General features: G+C 42.7%; 1 protein-coding gene and 1 long non-coding RNA gene across 9 annotated transcripts in view; one reads left to right on the forward strand and one right to left on the reverse strand.

The window, feature by feature from the left end:
- The window catches only part of PLPP1 (phospholipid phosphatase 1), a 94,839-nt gene extending 93,704 nt beyond the window's left edge, over positions 1 to 1,135 (reverse strand). For 2 of the 8 annotated variants that reach the window (XM_049102661.1, XM_049102642.1), the window contains exon 1: positions 679 to 1,129. Coding sequence is in view for 4 of the 8 variants with exons in the window: in XM_049102642.1 (XP_048958599.1) it covers positions 679 to 736 (58 nt within the window). In the remaining 4 variants the exon portion in view is untranslated. Of the gene's footprint in view, positions 1 to 678 lie in introns of all 8 variants that reach the window. The other 6 variants (XM_049102657.1, XM_049102653.1, XM_049102632.1 and 3 more) reach the window with 5 other exon arrangements.
- A 168-nt stretch (positions 1,136 to 1,303) lies between these two features.
- LOC112660582 (uncharacterized) lies at positions 1,304 to 17,651 on the forward strand. The gene is made up of 3 exons (XR_003137087.3): positions 1,304 to 1,362; positions 2,213 to 2,352; positions 17,413 to 17,651. It is a non-coding gene; the product is annotated as an uncharacterized LOC112660582 (long non-coding RNA).
- The last annotated feature ends 1,195 nt before the right edge of the window (positions 17,652 to 18,846 follow it).

An 18,846-nucleotide genomic window follows, 5' to 3' on the forward strand; every position in this document is an offset into this window, starting at 1 on the left:
GGGTTCCCTAAGAGCAGAGAGGGGAGGAGCCCACCGCGCTCCGCTGGGAGTGGAACTGGAAACAGAGGACAGGAGCGAGGACCGAGCGCAGAGGCGTGAACAGCGTCCAAGCAGGGCTGGGCTCAGCACACCGGCGGGAGACAGACAGACAGCAGGGGCCACGCGGGGCCGGGGTGCAGGCTGCAAAGCGGATCCCCGGGCTGCGGAAGCCGCCCCCGAGCCTCTCCCAGCAGAGGCGAGCCCGCCGGGCGCACACACGCCGCCCCTAAGCCCGTCCGCAGCTCTCCGCGAGTCCCCACCCGGGGCCCCCCACCCCGGGACTCCCCACCCCGGGTTCCCCACCCCGGTCCGGCCACCCACCCCGGCTCCCCACCCCGGGGCTCCCCTCTCCCGGGCCGCCTACCCCGGAGCCCCTCACCCCGGCCCGCCCACCCCGGGCCGCCCACCCCGGGCTCCCCATCCCGGGGCCCCCACCCCCGGCCCGCCCAACCTGGGGCTCCCCACCCCCGGGCCGCCCACCGCGGGGCTCCCCTCTCCCGGGTCCCCCCACCGCGGGGCTCCCCTCTCCCGGGCCGCCCACCCCGGGGCTCCCCTCTCCCGCCCACCCCGGGCCGCCCACCGCGGGGCCCCCCACCCGGGCTCGCGCGCACACCCCTCGGGCCGGCGGCGCGTACGTACCCAGCAACACGCAGAGCATATCAAGGGCCACGTACGGCAGCCGCGTCTTGTCAAACATGGTCTCGGCGCCGGCGGCCCGCCGCGGGCGGCAGAGGAGCACACAACTCACGACACCGGGCCAGAGGGTGGCGACGGCCCCGAGCCGCGGCTCCTCTCGGCCGGAGGAGAGCAGCGGGGGCAGACCGGGGCCGGGCGGCTCTCTGACGGCCCGCAATGGCGCCCGGGACCCCCGGCCCTCGCAGCTCCCTCACCCCCACACGCCCGCGCGCCCGCCGCGGCGGCTCCGTGGCCTCAGGCCCTCCTCGGTAGGCCCTGGCCCGCCCCGGCGGCCCGCTGTCCGGATCCCGGCGCCCGCTCCGGCAGGCGGGGCGTCGGGACTCGTGCTTTAAGGATGGGACCGGTAGGGAGGAGGAACATGGGCCCGGCCCCTCCCGCCGGGCAGCGCGGGACCGTCCAGCGCTCGGCCTCGCTGGCTCCGGGGCGGCCAGTAAGGCGGCGGCGGGGCGGGGCCGGGAGCCCCCGCCCGAGAGCTCCGGCCAATCAGCGCCGCCGGCCCCGCCCCTCCCGACCTGCGGGCCCCGCCCCGCCGCCGGCCCCGCCCCGCCCGACCTGCGGGCCCCGCCCCGCCCCGCCCGCCCCAGAAGTGGGAGGAGCCGCGGTCCTGCGGACGTTTGGGCGCCTCCGGTGAGATGCTAGGGGCGTAGCTGCGACCCGCGTCGCTCTGCCGGTCGCAGGGGGAGGCTTGGTCAGCCACGGCCGCCGGGTATGGCTGGCTCCCCAGAGGGAGAGCGAGGCCGGCCCTCTGCCAGCCATCCCCGTCCGCAGGGATTGGGTAATACAGAGGTCCGAGAGAGCCCGTGACCAAGACCTGGCCAGGCGTTTACTCCGGCGCCTCTGAGCCTTCTACTTGCCCGGGCTCCCACCTAGGCCTTCAAGGCTGGCCTGGCTGAGCCCAGTATTAGTAGGAATCCTGCTAAGTCATCGGGCCTCCTTGACGTCTGATGCCTTTGATACGTGATCACACTCCTTATCCGCCACCGCCACCTTTGGCCTGCCTTACTGTTCCTTCATATGGACTCCCTCGCTCTGCTTGTTTGTTGGCCGTAAATTCTCAGCAATCTTTACTGTATTCAAAGTTAAGCACAATTTCTTTCTCCTTTTGCAATAATTTTGACCCCCAAAAGCAATCGTCTTCCTCACCGTTTTAATAAGTGTCAATTACTTTTCTTTACCTGAAATGAGCCACCCTCCCCTCCTTTATTCTAGGAGGACCCTAGCAGAGATTTAGCAAACTCAGTTTCCTAATCTGAAAAATTGGGATGATAATCCCTGCTGTGTGTTGTGGTGGAGAAGCAGTGAAGCCTGAGGGCGCCTGGGTGGCTCAGTCCATTAAGCATCTGACTGTTTATCTCAGTTCAGGTCTTGATCCAGAGTCCTGAGTTCAAGCATTGATCAGGTTAGGTCTTGATCAGAGTCCTGAGTTCAAACCCTGACAAATTTAGGCCTTAATCACAGTCCTGACTTTTGATCTCAGTTTAGGTCCTGATCCAGAATCCTGAGTTCCATGCTGGGTGTGGAGCCAAAAAAAAAAAAAAAAATGAAGTTGTGACACCTGGAAAAAAATAATATGAAAGTTTTATAAAAGGCTAAAACCTCTACAGATGTTAACAACTGGTATGTTTTCTCCTTATATCTTCTTATACAAGATGTAAGATGCAAATCAAAAACTTTACCTACTACCTCTCAGACTTTTCCTGACAGATGACCCTAAAACCAATGGAGATACCATTTCCATCAAGGATTCTGAAGATAGAGCCCCAAGTGATACCCCACAAGCAAAAATGTATTTGAGGAAGCAGGTTTTTCTTTTAAAAGAATATAAATTTTGTATTTCACTTTTTGTTTGAATGGCTTTTAAAAGTTTTAAACAGGGGATCCCTGGGTGGCTCAGTGGTTTAGCACCTGCCTTTGGCCCAGGGAGTGATCCTGGAGTCCCTGGATCAAGTCCCACATCGGGCTCCCTGCATGGAGCCTGCCTGCTTCTCCCTCTGCCTGTGTCTCTGCCTCTCTCTCTCTCTCTGTCTGTCTCTCATGAATGAATGAATGAATGAATGAATGAATGAATGAATAAATAAATAAATAAATAAATAAATAAATAAAATAAAAGTTTTAAACAACTTGTAACTGAGAATGATGTGCCATTGTTTATATGGCTTCCTTTACTTCCGGTTACAAGGGCAGTTACAAGGAAGTATGAAGAGTGCAAGCCACAGTAAATTGAAATTTCTTGTGATATCTAACTATTTGATATTCATTCAAAAAATATTTATTGCAAAAATATATATATTTATTGCGACTATGTGCTGGACATAGTCTAGGGACAGTGCTTCATTTAAATAGCTTTTGAAATAAACGTGATTTTTAAAATGCTTTTTCAAAGATAAACATTCAGAAAACCCTATTGGCTAATAAAAGTTTGTTGTTCATTCACTCATTCATTCTTTTAGCATTTATCTAGTCTCCCAATACATACCAAACTTAGTGCACAGTCTAGAGAGACTAAGATGAGCAAGAATATATCTCTGTCTTCTAAGAGCCTACCGCCAGGTCAAGAAGATTGAAATGTAATTAAATGAAAAAATTTTTAAAGATTGTATTTATTTGAGAGAGAAACAGAGAGAGCATGAGCTGGCAGGAGAGGGGCAAAGAGAGAAAGAGAAGCAGATTCCCTACGGAGCAAGGAGCCAGATGCAGAGCTCCATCCGAGGACCTCAAGATCATGACCTGAGCCAAAGGCAGATGCAACCGACTGAGACACCCAGGTGCCCTAATTAAATGAATATTGTGATAGAAGTGTGTTGGTGTACAGCAGGCATGCAAAGCAGGAGTAAAGGTTTTACCGGGAGCTCTGGAAACACTGCGCAGGGAGATGAAGCATTCTTCTTTCCTGTCTCTCTCCCAACACCAAAATATATTTTCTTAGATTAGAAGAAAGTAAACAGTTAATATATTAATAGATTTTTTTGCCCTTTGTAGGAATTACAGATAAGAGCTTTAAAAATAGGTGAACAAAGCAAAGTCCATTAAAATGTATTAAGTCATTTCCGGTATTTTAAAATGGGGTCTGTAATTTGTGCAGATTATAAGCAATGAATAAGTTCTCCCCTGAGGAGAGAATGACTAAGAAATGTCATTGTCTTTTAGGGTGGGAGTTTTTTTTTGGAGGTGGTGTTGTTTTGGTCTGTTGTCATGATTGGATTCTGCTGTACTATTTGGAACTGAGAATGACTTAGGGACGCCTGGGTGGCTCAGCGGTTGAGCCTCTGTGTTCAGTTCAGGGCGTGATCCTGGGTTCGGGGATCAAGTCCCATGTCCGGCTCCCTGCATGGAGCCTGCTTCTCCCTCTGCCTATGTCTCTGCCTCTCTGTCTCTCATGAATAAATAAATAAAATCTTAAAAAAAAGAGAATGAGTTAAATGACCTTGAAATGATAGTGAAAATAATAAAAAGGAAACATTGATTGAATAATGACACTGTTAACATCCCCTTGGGGATAGGTACTAGTGTGTCCCTAGAGTGGACATGAAACCTCAGGAGCTTTTTTTTTTTTTTTCCCCAGAAACTTTCTTAAATGCTTAACAAAGTTTGTCCTTGGGCCTGCATGTTTCTATCTGTAATGCATGCATTAAACAAAAGCAAAGCAGAGAGGTTTTGGGAAAAGTAGTCCTGAAGACTCCTTCAAAGAGACAAAACTAATCTTTTCTTTCATTGCTAAGCACTTTTAAAAGAAGACTATAGTCTCCATCTTCCATTTCCACTTTCTCTTTAAATATTTCTGTAGGGGATCCCTGGGTGGCGCAGCGGTTTGGCGCCTGCCTTTGGCCCAGGGCGCGATCCTGGAGACCCGGGATCGAATCCCACGTCGGGCTCCCGGTGCATGGAGCCTGCTTCTCCCTCTGCCTGTGTCTCTGCCTCTCTCTCTCTCTCTCTCTCTGTGTGACATCAATCAATCAATCAATCAATCAATCTGTATTCGGGCAGCCTGGGTGCCTTGGCAGTTTAGCACCGCCTTCGGCCCAGGGCATGATCCTGGAGACCTAGGATGAGTCCCACATCAGGCTCCCTGCGAGCCTGCTTCTCTCTGCCTGTGTCTCTGCCTCTCTCGGTCTCTCATAAATAAATAAAATCTTTAAAAAAAAAAATGTATATATATATATATATATCTGTATTCTCACTTCTGTCCCCACTCCATTTGCACTATTCTTTAACATAATATTATTAAGTCTTCCTCTCTCTGTTCTAACTGTGCTTCTTGTCTCAATTGCATATTTATTTCACAAAGTTGCCGCAAGGTAGTAAGAATAAATTTGCCTACAGTATTTGTGTTTGTATGTGCTTATGTTCTTTCTCCCCACCTGAGCTGAAACAAATATAGTTTTTATTATACTCAAATATCATTGTAAAATGAAAACAATTAAAAATATAAATGTCTTATTCCCCAGAGCATGTGTCTCCCCCAAAAAAAGTTTTACAATAAGATATAATCCATTTGGGATCCCTGGGTAGCGCAGCGGTTTGGCGCCTGCCTTCGGCCCAGGGCGCGATCCTGGAGACCCAGGATTGAATCCCACGTCGGGCTCCCTGCATGGGGCCTGCTTCTCCCTCTGCCTGTGTCTCTGCCTCTCTCTCTCTCTCTCTCTCTGTGTGTGACTATCATAAATAAATAAAAAATTAAAAAAAAAAAAAGATATAATCCATTTAACATTTATTACCAAAGTTATTTTTCCTTAAACTTCCTGTTATATAACATTTAACATATAAATATATATGAAATATAAGTTATGGGGCATAATAATAAAATGAGGAACTATTAATCCACTACTTAATTTAATACCTAGGATATTGTAGTATTAATGAATTTACCTGTGTGTTTTATCCCATTTTCCTCCTTTAGGAGAGATAACCACTGTCCTGAATTTTGTCCTTATCTTTTCCTGGTTTTGCTATTTCTCTATAGAAAGACATATAACCATAAATATATATAACTCTAAAAATATGTATTGTTTAACTTTCTGGGTTTTAGCTTTTAAAAACACTATGCGATGTATGTAATCTGCCTTTGATTTTTTTTTTCCACTTGAAACAGTATTTCTTGTATTCACTTGTGTGGCTGCAATAGTTATAGATCTACCATATGAATATATCCTTTATATATACTTTTGACAATGGGCATCTGGGTTATTTCCATTTTTGCTATTACAAAAAAAAATGCTGCTGTAAACATTGATATGCATGTCTCCTGTGTGGCATCTCTGGCTGTGGAACTGCTGCATCATGGTATATGCCCACATCCAACTTCATTAGATAATCCCAGAAAGTATTCCAAGGTGGTTGTACCATTTTACCTCACCCACACTGGCAGTGGAGCCAACCCCACATTTTTATCAACACTTCTTTTTAAGATGTCTTACTTTTTGCTAATTTAGTGGTTATAATATGTAGTCATAAGGTGTAGTTATCACAATGTAGTCATCATTTGATTTCCCTGATCACTAATGTGATTGATTGGTCATCTTTACCTAAATTTATTCACCAAAAATGTTTCTTCTTCTGTCAATTACCTGTCTTTTGCATATCTTTCTATTGGGTTGTTTATCTTATTTTTTTCAAAGTGTAGAAGTTCTTTACATAGTCTCAATAGTAATCACTTGTGGCTTGTGATTTCACTTCCTTTATGAGCAGCTAGGTTACACAGTTCTTTTATATGTAATATAAGCAGAAATCTAGTGTCAGTTTTCTGTGAAAGTTTTTGCTTTCCTGACCAAAGGTAAAGACTGGCTTCCCTTCCCTTCTCTTTCCACCTTCTTTGAACATGGACATGATATTTTAGAGCTATAACAACCACCTTCTGATCATGAGGAAAAGGCCAAGAAGAGTAGTACCACTGGTCTTTATAATGTTGAGCCACTAAAACAACTAGCAATTGGCTACCTCCAGATTTCTTCTTAATGTGAGAAAAAAACAATTGTAAGCCTCAATTGTTCACAACTGATACAGGGCTCAAGAGCATGGTGGATCATATTTCTGAGAAAACACATGTCCTATTACTCTAAGAAAACCTTTTCCTTGAGCTAGCTTAATCAAATCTGGTCCTTCAGACCACAGTTCCCTGAATAAAACAATTTGGGCAGACAGAAACGAATGCTGAAGGAGAAGACACTTTGAAGAATGGTTTGAGCAAAGAGGCAAAACAAATGACATGTTCTGAAGCCTGAGTAGGAAGGGTGAAAAAGCTCACAGTGTGAATGAGTGGAAGATAAGGTTCTAAAAGAAAGGTTATAGCAGTTTATAGCTTAACAGTGTGTCTGGAGGCAAAGAAGAATCACTGAAAATGCATAGTGACCTGCTGAAAAGAGTCATTTAAAACACATAATCTAAAAATAAATAAATAAATAAATAAATAAATAAAACACATAATCTAGTAGTGAGAAGTCTTAATCTCTGCAGTGGACTATAAACTGAAGAGGAGGAAACCTTATTTTGTAAACTGGATTATCTGGTTTCAAGTCCTTTTCTATGTTTATTTCCATTCAGTTACCCTCCATCTTTCCTAAATTCTTGTTTATGGCTTCCCAAACTTCCTTTTACAGTTTTGCTAAAAGGTATGAGGGTTAAAGTCTTCTGTACACTCTTGAACCAGGGCACAAATGTGAGGAACCATAGGAAAAGAAGTGACTCTCTAGGATCAGCCATGGGGACCTCATGGATGGGCAAATGAGCTCTGTGGAAATATTCTCCTTCCTCCAACACTCTCCTCCAGTGTCAAGCTTGTGGAAACTGAGTTTTATGTTGTTGTTGGTTTTTAGGAAGCCAAGATTTTCTTAATAGGCTTACTGAAATGATCAAATACAAAAGCATGAGTGCAGTTGCCTAACAAACATCTGATCTAACCAAACACACAATATATATTTTTTTCAAAAACATTTCTGTGAATCCACCTCCATTATTTCTGCTTTCTTACCACCCACTCAACCCAAAATCTACCCTGGTTCCCTAATCTACCAAAGGGGTGGTCTGAAGTGACTTGTTCTTAGTAAATCCACACCTGGCCCTGTTGATCACCACTTCCTTTCTCTACGATGCTCACAGATCATTGCTTTAACAATCTCTTTAAAAATGTATCACCAGAAATACAGAAGTTAATTACCTATAAGATATTTATAGTGTTAAAGACAACACATATATTGTTCTTTAAAAACAAATCTTGAATAGGATTCCCATCCGTTTCCTACTCTTCTTCAGAATCTACCTTCTTCAGCTGTTTTAGAAACATGATACAATCCACCCTCCTCTCCTGATTCCTTTCCTGTTCACAACCCTCGGTATGTGCTCTTCTTACATTATACTTGTCCCTCTTCTAAACCTCATCCCTGTATGGGTATGACTGCTTCACTCATTTCCTTAAGCAATGGGAGTAGGCTTCCTTCAGCACTGCATTCCCAGCTCCAGACTTGTACTTGGCACAATGAAGTCACATGCAGTTAAATACAAATTAAAAAAAAAAAAAAAAAAAAAAAGCTCAAATAAACAAATGAGAAAAATGAAAATAAATAGGAGCTCAGCAGGCAGTCAAGCTGTGCCTCCCACCCTTTTCTGCTATTTTGTTAAATTTAAGTTTGTCTGGGAGTGAAGGTGGGAAGTAGGGTTAATTTTCCTGCCACTATTCTTGCAGGTCCATGGTACCACTTTATAAGCATTTTTTTGTGTCCTCTATTATGCCAAGTACTTTTAAAAGTCAATCTATTACCTTCTACATCACGATGTTACATAATACTCCTGATTGGAAGTCAAAGGAGCAAAGAAGGGATGCCTGGGTGGCTCAGTGGTTGAGCTTCTACCTTTGGCTCAGGGCGTGATCTCGGGATCCAGGATCGGGTCCCACATCGGGCTCCCAGTAAGGAGCCTGCTTCTCCCTCTGCCTGTTTCTGTGTCTCTCATGAATAAATAAAGAAAACTTTAAAAAAAAAAAAAAAAGGAGCAAAGGAAACCTACATGTCCTTCCTTCTTCTTCTTCCTCATTAAGATCAGTCAATAATGCATTTCTAGGAACTTCCTAACCTTCAGAGTTACCTTCCCTTTCAGAATGTCTCACATAACAGATTAACTTTACTTTGCACTTTTAAAATCTGCCTTTGAAAAATCTGTAGCAGTGATACTGGAACTTCACACTTTGAAATCATCTGGGGTGTTGGTTAAACAGGCTTCCGGTGGCAGGGTCTGCAGAAGGGGTGACAAGTGTCGCATCTGGCTGCGACAGTGGGAAGAAGAAGCCTGCAGCAGCCCAAGAAGCAGGCCGAGGAGATAGATGAGATAAAGCATTCGAGCAGAAACAGAAAGAGAAGCAGAAGAAACCCGAAGAGCTAAAAACGAAAGCCACGGGAAAGGGCCCTCTGGCCACAGGGGTATTAAGAAATCTTGCAAAAAGTAAGCTGTTCCTTATGCCTGAGGCAATGGTGATCCTTCATTTCATTCCTGTTAAACATCTGGATTCCCTGTCAAAGCGTCTGTTGCCACCTATAGCTAGAATGAAGTGTTTTAGAGCTTGTTGTAGATTTAAAAATAACCTTTAAAAAAAATTCAATCATAAAACATAAGTGCCCTGCTCCATTCTATCTCCAGAGATTCTAAGATGAAGATCTACTATGGAACCCAAGCATTATTTTCTTCTCATGTTTAACAAAAGCCCCAGGGGATTCTGATGCCCATCAGAATTTGAAAACCTCGGATCTTGTGTGCTCACGTTTTTACTTTCCAAACAAGTTTTAATTAAATAAAAATCACTCTCCTTAAAGTAATTGCAACACATTAATAAGACCTCAGTATTACATAGTAATTAAACACCTGGACCCCAGAATTGGGCTCACTAAACACCTTTGAGCAAATTACCTAAAACTTCCTGTGCACCAGTTACCTTACTTATAAGATAAGAATGATAATAGAAGTACCCACCTCATAGGTTTGTTGTGAGGTTTAAATGAGATAATATGTCTAGAACACTTAGCACAACAGTGCCAAAGCCTATAGTAGTACTTAATAGACATTGGATATTATTATTATTTTTTAAAGATTTTATTTATTCATGACACACACACACACACACACACACACACACAGGCAGAGACACAGGCAGAGGGCAAAGCAAGCTCCATGAAGGGAGCCCGACATGGGAATCGATCCCGGGTCTCCAGGATCATGCCCTGGGCTGAAGGCAGCGCTAAACCACTGAGCCACCTGGGCTGCCTGACATTGGATATTATTAACTAAAGATTCCTGTCACCTCCTCATCAGAACCAGGTTGATGGTATGTTCTATTAGCTTAAGAATAGTGTTCAGAGGCTCTCCAAACCCTTTGCAATTTTATATTAATTCTATGTTTATGCATTCTGCTATGAAATAGATCTATAGATAGCTCTTCCCAGATTCTCAAAGGAGGTCTCTGCACTATTGTACTGACTCTACAACCTAGCTTCTCAAATAGTGCCCTTGATTGGCAGTGTCTGCCTTTCCTGAAGCTTCTCAGAGAGGCAGACTCGGGCCGCACCTCAGAACTATTAAATCTGCATTTCAACATGATCTCAAGTGATTCCTGTGTACATTTAACATTTGGGAAGCACTGCTCCAAAAATTTCCCAAATTTCCCTGATAATGAGAATAATCTGGCATACTTATTAAGTATGCAGTTTATTTTGTGGCTTCCTTGGAATTGTGATTCATTTAATCTGGGTATTCTTTTTTTTGGGGGGGTGTGGGGACTGTTACTCATATTTAGGGAGGAAACACTGGTCTCAAAGATGAAGCTATCTGCCTTCCTGCAGCAGCCTCTTTCTCCTTTGCATGTTAAGAGTGGAGGATTGGTCCTTAGGTTGTTTCAGAGCCCAGATGTCTTCCACTTCCTATGTCTATGAATCCTTGTGATCAATCCCTTTGTTTTCTCTAGCAAGCTTGAATCCATATACCTAGCCACAAAAAAACAAACAAACAAACAAACAAAAAAACACCTAATGCAATGTCACTAATTACTTTGGTGTTTTGTAAAATGCAATATGTGAAACATATAAAGCAATATTTGTAACATTACACCTAAGGGCTTACCATCCAGCATAGGAGCTAAAACACCTTCCATATTGAAGTTGCTCCAGTATTCCTTCCCAATCCCAAACCCCCAGCCTGCTCATTTTCCACTGTCTCCAACATGGAGGTGACCACATACTACATTTTGCCTTTATCATTCCCTTTACTTAAAATCATGGTGGGGCTCCTGGGTGGCTCAGTCTGTTAAGAGTTCGACTCTCGAGGGATCCCTGGGTGGCGCAGAGGTTTGGTGCCTGCCTTTGGCCCAGGGCGTGATCCTGGAGACCCTGGATCGAATCCCACGTGGGGCTCCCGGTGCATGGAGCCTGCTTCTCCCTCTGCCTATGTCTCTGCCTCTCTCTCTCTCTCTCTCTCTCTGTGACTATCATAAATAAATAAAAATTAAAAAAAAAAAAAAAGTTCGACTCTCGGGACACCTGGGTGGCTCAACAGTTGGGCACCTGCCTTGGGCCCAGGGCGTGACCTTGGGGTCCCAGGATCGAGTCCCATGTTGGGCTCCCTGCATGGAGCCTGTTTCTCCCTCTGCCTGTGTCTCTGCCTCTCTCTGTGTGTCTCTCATGAATAAATAAATAAAATCTTAAAAAAAAAAAAAAAGAGTTCGACTCTCGATTTCAGCTCAGGTTATGGTCTTAGGGTGGTGAGACAGGGCCCTGCCTCAGGCTCTGCACTCAGTGGGGAGTCTGCTTGAGAATCTCTCCCTCTCCCTCTGCCCCTACCCCCCACTGATTTTCTCTCTCTCTCTAATCAATCAATCAATCAATCTTTGAAAGAAAATTATGGCTTTGCCACATATTTGTCCCTAATCAGTGTTTACATGTTTTGAATTTTATAAAAACAGTATCAATATGTACATTGGGGGGGCTTTCCTTTTCTACTCACCAATATTTGTAGTGTTTATTCGTGTTTTTTCCTGTTCCTACAGATCAATCATTCTCACTGATGGATAAATTTCCATTTGTGTGAATATGTTTCTAATTATCCATTCACCTGTCAATAGACAACTGGCTGATTTACTTTGGACTTTTAAAATTTTGAGTCCTTTTTTTTTTTTTAAGAGTTTTTTTTTTTTTTAATTTATTTTATGATAGTCACAGAGAGAGAGAGAGAGAGGCAGAGACACAGGCAGAGGGAGAAGCAGGCTCCATGCACCGGGAGCCCGACGTGGGATTCGATCCCGGGTCTCCAGGATCACGCCCTGGGCCAAAGGCAGGCGCCAAACCGCTGCGCCACCCAGGGATCCCTACTTTGGACTTTTAAAATATATTTCAAAAAATACACTTAGGTAGTAAGTATCTCTAGAGCACTTAATAGAATTGGAATTGCTAGAGTATTGGGATAGGATGGCAATCATCCCCAAAGATATGTCCATCTTCTCATCCTCCAAACCTATAACCATAATTTTATACAGAAAAAGAGTCTTAGCAAATGTGGTTAAGTTAAATATCTTGGGATAGAGAGATTATCCTGAATTATCCAAATGAGCTCTACATGCAATCCAACTGTACTTATAAAGTGAGAGGTAGAAGGAGGTTTGAATCTAGGCAAAAGAGAAGAAGGCAAGGTGCCTCATCAACACCTTGATTTCAGTCCAGTAAAACTGATGTTAAACTTCTGGTCTCCAGAACTGTGAGGGAATAAATTACTATTGTTTTAAGTCATCATGTTTGTGGTAATTTGCTACAGCAAACATCAGGAACTAATACAAGTATGCATACATACAACTTGAGAAGATAATGTCAAATTATTATTTATTTTTTTGTCAAATTATTTTCAACTGATGATGTATCATCATGCATCAAGTATTAGTTCCAGTGGTGGTTCCAGAATTTCTGTATAGGAGGATTTAGGAAACTTGTATTGCAGTCGTATTTACATAATACTTTACAAATAATGGGGGGAAACCCATCAAAGCTCCCTACCAAAGAAGGCTGAAGGTTGGTGGAGAGAGTGGGTTTGCAATTCATAGACACACTCTCGAGTTATTACTTTGCAGGGTTACTAATCATGATTGAGTTTTCTGCTTAGCCGTATTATTCTCTTGCTGTCAGAAACCACAGAGAGATCATCTTATTGGCCTCAGGTCAGGGAGGTGTAACTAGTTCTTAGATGCCTGAACAGGTTTTTAGGATCACTGGCATGCTGTGTGTTTATTGAAATGATTTCCCTATCTATGAAGCTACTTTTGTTGTTACACCAGGACCAGGTTTATGTAGAAGCATTGCCCTGGCCTCTGTACCTTCCAGAAACACCACTTCTTTTCATGACAGAGCCTCCAAGGACACCCAAGGGGTTGAACTGCAGAAGCCCACTGTACCTTTTAGTCTTTGCATATTTGTTTGATTCAATACAGTTCATAGCTTCAATCTTGCCACACTTCCAACATTCTAGGAACACTGTTGCTACTGCTGACAGTGGCAGCCCATGAGGGATAAAAAACAAAAACAAAAACAAAAAAAAAAAAACGGAGATTTTTAAAAAAGATTTTATTTATTTATTTGAGAGAGAGAGCAAGTGTGAGCAGCCAACAGGGGAGGGAAAGTATCTCAAGTAGACTCCCTGTGGAGTCTCCTACGCAAGGCTCTATCTCACAACCCTGAGATCATGACCTGAGCCGAAATCAAGAATCAGTCACTAAAAGACTCAGCCAACCAGGTGCCCCAGGGATAAAAGCATGAGATTTTTTTTAAATGTTGCATTTCCAACAACCAGGAGGACAATATATTTCTTTCTGCTGCTGCTTTAACAAATTACCACAAACTTAGTGGTGTAAATCAATGCGAACTTACTGTTTTATAGTTCTGTGGGTCACAAGTTCAATATGTGTCTCACTGGGCTAAAATCAAGGTGTTGGCAAGTCTATGTTCCTTTCTGGAGGATTTAGAAGAGAATTCATTTCTTTCCTTTTCAGGTTCTAAAAGCTGCCTACATTCCTTGGCTCAGAGTCTCCCTCCTCCCTCTTCTAAGCCAGCAACAGTGCATCTGACCATTTTTCCATAGGCACATCTCCCTCTGACTGCACTGAGAGAAGTTCTCCAATCTTAAAGATATATGTGATTTTAGGTCCCAGCTATCTTTTGTCAAGGTCCTTAATTCAATGACATAAAATCTAAACAACAACAACAAAGTAAACAGAGGGTACAAACACTGTCCTTATTTAACTACACGTACTATGGACATATATGCCATATGAGCAAATTATTGTTCTGAGGGCCCATTAGAGCATTTCATTTAAAACCTTTTGGGACACCTAGGGGTCTCAGTTGGCTAATCATCTGATTTTGGCTTAGGTCATGATCTCGGGATCCTGGGATTGAGTTCCATGTCAGCTCCTTGCACAGTAGAGAGTCTGCTTCTCCTTCTCCCTCTGCCCCTCTCCCCTCAATCTGCTCATGCTCAGGCTCTCTCTCTCTCAAATAAATTACAAATAAATATTTTTTAAAAATTATATGCTAGGGCACCTAGGTGATTCAGTCAGTTAAGCATCTGATTTTTACTCAGTTCATGATCTCAGGGTCATGGGATCAACCCCCAAGTTGGGCTCCCTGCTCAGCAGGGAGTCTGCTTGTCCCTCTGTGCTTCCCCTGCCCCTCATGCTTTCTCTCTCTCTCTCTCTCAAATAAATAAATAAATAAATAAATTCTTAAAAATAAATTAAAAAATAATTATATGTCTTAGTTATTGAGGCTAATTACATGGACATTTCAACTTCATGTAATTTTTAAAAAAATAACCTTTTTTTTAAGGTTTTTGTTTTTTTTTTTTTTTTAAGGTTTTATTTATTTACTCATGAGAGACACAGAGAGAGAGAGGCAGAGACACAGGCAGAGGAAGAAGCAGGCTCCACACAGGGAGCCCGATGTGAGACTCGATCCCGGGTCTCCAGGATCACTCCCTGGGCTGAAGGCGGCGCTAAACTGCTGAGCCACTGGGGCTGCCCAACTTCATGTAATTTTAATAAATAAAAATATTACATGTACCAACGTACATTGAAAAATTAACCCATGAATCTCAATACATTTTGCTTCCTCCTAATCTTAATTGTTCTCGAATGTAACACTTTAATACAAAAGTGTGGTAGAGGGCAGCCCTGGTGGCGCAGCGGTTTAGCGCCGCCTGCAGCTCGGGGTGTGATCCTGGGGACCCGGGATGGAGTCCCACATCGGGCTTCCTGCATGGAGCTCGCTTCTCCCTCTGCCTCTCTGCCTCTGTCTCTGCCTCTCTCACGCTCTCTCTGACTGAATAAATAAATAAATCTTTAAAAATATAAAAAATAAAAAAATAAAAAACTGTGGTAGAAATCTAACATAACAAGCAGCTGGTGTTACTTATCTCATACATGTTTGTTAGGGTTTTTTTTTGCAAAAGTAAGATACTGACAGAGGTGCCTGGGTGGCTTAGTCCATTGGGCAGCCGACTTAATTTCAGCTCAAGTCATGATCTTGGGATCCTGGGATAGAGCCCTGCATCAGGCTCCATGCTCAGTAGGGAGTCTTCTTCTCCCTCTCCCTCTGCCCCTCCTCCTGCCTCCTCTCTCTCTCAGATAAATAAATCTTAAAAAAAAGATAAAAAGATACTGTTAAATATTTATTGCCAGGTAAATAAAAATAAAGTCTTAGTTCATGGGCCTGGTTTTCTAGTTTTAAAAAAGCCTGATTCATCCCTATAAAATATTATTCAGTTCACCAAAAAAGTTCTAGCTGCTTAAAAATAACAACGGTCTCAGAAGAACAACCTATCATCTCATTTTCACACCAGAAATATTTCTAGACTGTGTGAAAAAGAATCTTTTTCAAATTCTTCCCCCTAATTCAGATCAGATAGTTTCCCTTGCAAACTATGCACATCCAATCGTTATTTATTAAGCAGCTACTCTATACTAGATACTCCAGTCGTATGGGTTCCAGAAGACACTGTACCCTCATGACCTTTCCGAAGGCCATGGGATGCAGCCTTTGGAGCAGCACCAAGCTTCAACACACATTTGGAGGATCCTGAGGCACAAGGCACAGGGTCCCCCCTGCATGACTGGGCCCTTCCTGCCTTATTCTTGTCCACCTGCCTGGTGTGACTGGAGTGATTGGAGTCCTGGTTCTGAAACCTCACTAGCCCTGTGGCAGAGGCCCTGTAGGAGCAAGATCCCAACACAGCATTTAATAAAGGGAATTAGTTACATGGATGATGAAATGGCTGAGACGCCAAAAGGGGATTCCAGCATCCCAGATATTATTAGCAGCAGCAGAAGGAAGGCACTACCACCTGAAGGCAGGACAGAGGACAGAGGACAGAAAATGATATGATTAGACCCTATGGGCAGGTAGCACCAGGGAAAGCGAGAACCACAGTGGGCCTGGCTGATGAAGGTGGAAACCATCAAAGAGACAGTTGTGGCCAGAGGAGGCTAAGACAGAAAAGCAAGGAAAATCCCCTATTTTCTTTCTTCTGCCTTCCAGATGGAAGCCAGTACCTCTCATTGATTGATGACCTCTGAAAATCGGGCTGTAGGGGTTTAGGAAACAGCCCGCAGGAACCAGGCACCCTGCTATGCTGAGCAAAGCAGGCAAAGAGTTGAAGAACAGATCTGAGAATGCTGACTCAGGACTTAACACAGGACTAGTATGAGACATCCCGGATTGCAGATGCCTACCTGTTTTGTAGTTTACTTGCAGCTGAGCTCTGCACACTAGCCTATTAGAATTCCCATTATCTCTTGCTGGAACTCCGCATCACCAGCTTCTTGCGACAGTATACATTGGAATCACCTGGAGACCACTTGAAAAAGTACTGATTCTTGGGCTTCTCCCTAGATCCTGAATCTTTGGATGTAAAGTAGAAAAACCTGTATTTTTAACATCTCAGGTTGACTGTAATGCAGTTGGTTTGTGGACTCATTTTTTAAAGTGGTGCTTATAGGTGGGACTACTGTAATTGCAAACTTCTAGATCTTCCACATTTTTTTTATCCTGCTAGAATAAAACTTGTCATGCCGAGTTGTATTGTACAATGAGGGTGGTCTCCAAACGAACATGCAATAATATATAAAAATAGATTGAACTTTTTATTTACAGTGTTGCTAAAATCTAAATGATAGATTAATTTGAGCATTCTTATAATCAGATAATGCCCAATAATATCTGTGAATACACTGTTTTTCCTGGTTAAAAAATGAATTAAGCTTGATGTTAAAAAGAAAACTTTCTGCATAATCTGATTGTAGTTAAATTGGGATTGGCCACTTTAGCCACTTTAAATTTCACATGGTTTAAAAAGCACTAAACATCAGAATCCTGCATCTATAGAAGACAGGAATCATGAGGTACTGGGGGCTCAGTCAGTGAAGCTTGGCTTGGGCTGTGGTCTCAGGGTCCTGGGATCGAGCTCTGAGTTGGACTCCCCACTCAGCAGTGGGGAATCTGCTTGTCCTTCTCCCATGGCCCTTCCCTCTGCTCTGCTCACTCTCTCTCTTTAAAATGAATAAAAATATAAAATATTTGAAAAAAATAAGACAGGATTCATTTGTAGATTTGGTCCCTCTTGTAATTTATCAGTATCTTGTCTGTTATTTTGTTTTGTTTCTTACCATAGACTCAGCTGCAATCTGAGGAGGCACCTCGAGGACCACACAGTACTAGGGAAAGGAGGGAGCTGAGGAATTGGGGCTCTTAGCCCGGATCTAGCTTGGACCTGAACAGATTTTTCTTTAATGCTTTACATATTGGGTTTCTATATACAATTTTATGTGGAAAAAAAAGCTCTCACTCATTTTTTGAAAATTCTGGATTCTGGATAATGCTTCACATAGAGCAAATGAATAAAAGTTTCCATAATTGCAGAATCTTATATGTTTGATGTTTCTGGGAAGTAGGCTCTTGATAGAGGTGTGATTTAATGCAGCTTGGAGACGAAAGTCTGAACAGGCTCATTAGTCTGCATTTAACTATAGGATTTATTGATGATGATAGTATGAAACTATCTGACAGCTGTCAGCCAGGAACAACATATGCATATAAACCAGGGGGTGAGAAACCAGGTCAACAAACATCATGTGGTCAGGAAACATTGTGGTTTCTTAGGTTAACTGCTAATGAATTATTTTAGCTAAAACCTCCTCTGCTATGACTGTTTTTAAAATAGATTTTTCCCTGAAACCTTAGGTGGCTTGGATTTGCCATCAAGAAATAATTTTTCATCTTTGAAATGTTGGCTTATTTCCTTAGTGAAATTATGCAATGTGACTCTGTTGTATCTTTTTCCTACCTTTACAGATATAATGTAGTTTTTAAAAATTGCTTAGCTTTTTTTTTCTTTTTTGCCTCCAGAAAGACACATTTTATACTCACAATGTGTTCCACTCAAGATGTGGTTAAAACCAGCCAGTAGTGTTAGTAGGTAAAAGCGGTGTCTCATGTACACCATATCATATGACTTAAAAGTATGAAATGACTTGGTGAGATATTATGCAGATATTAAAATAATACAAAGTTAATGTGATACCATGAAATGATGTAAGCTTTAGTGGAAATGGAGGACATAATTACATCTAATGTAATTATGATTATATTTAAAATATATGCACAATATCCTTTGGTCCAACAATTCTACCTTCCAAACAGATGTGCAAAGATAAATATGGAAGAATGGTCACTGTATTGTTTATAATAGCAAAAGTTAGAAATAACAAATCTTCATCAGTAGGGATTACAGAAAGTATGGTACATCCATGCAGTGGCATACTATATAGTCATTTTTAAAATGGAGTAGATATACAAAGATATTTAGATATATTGTTATGAAAAAAGCAAATTACTGGACAGAATATATAGTAGAAGCCATTTGGTAAAAATATAAGTCAGTATATATAATAGATAACATATTAGATATTACACATCAACATTACAGGTTATAATACATATAATATATAATGGGTATATAAGAATGCTATATATAATAGATAATATTATCAAACTTTTCACAGTCATTTCTATGACTATAGTGGGTTGAGATTATAGGAAATGCTAG

Source organism: Canis lupus, chromosome 2 (genome assembly GCF_003254725.2).
Source record: "Canis lupus dingo isolate Sandy chromosome 2, ASM325472v2, whole genome shotgun sequence".
Classification (NCBI taxonomy): domain Eukaryota; kingdom Metazoa; phylum Chordata; class Mammalia; order Carnivora; family Canidae; genus Canis; species Canis lupus.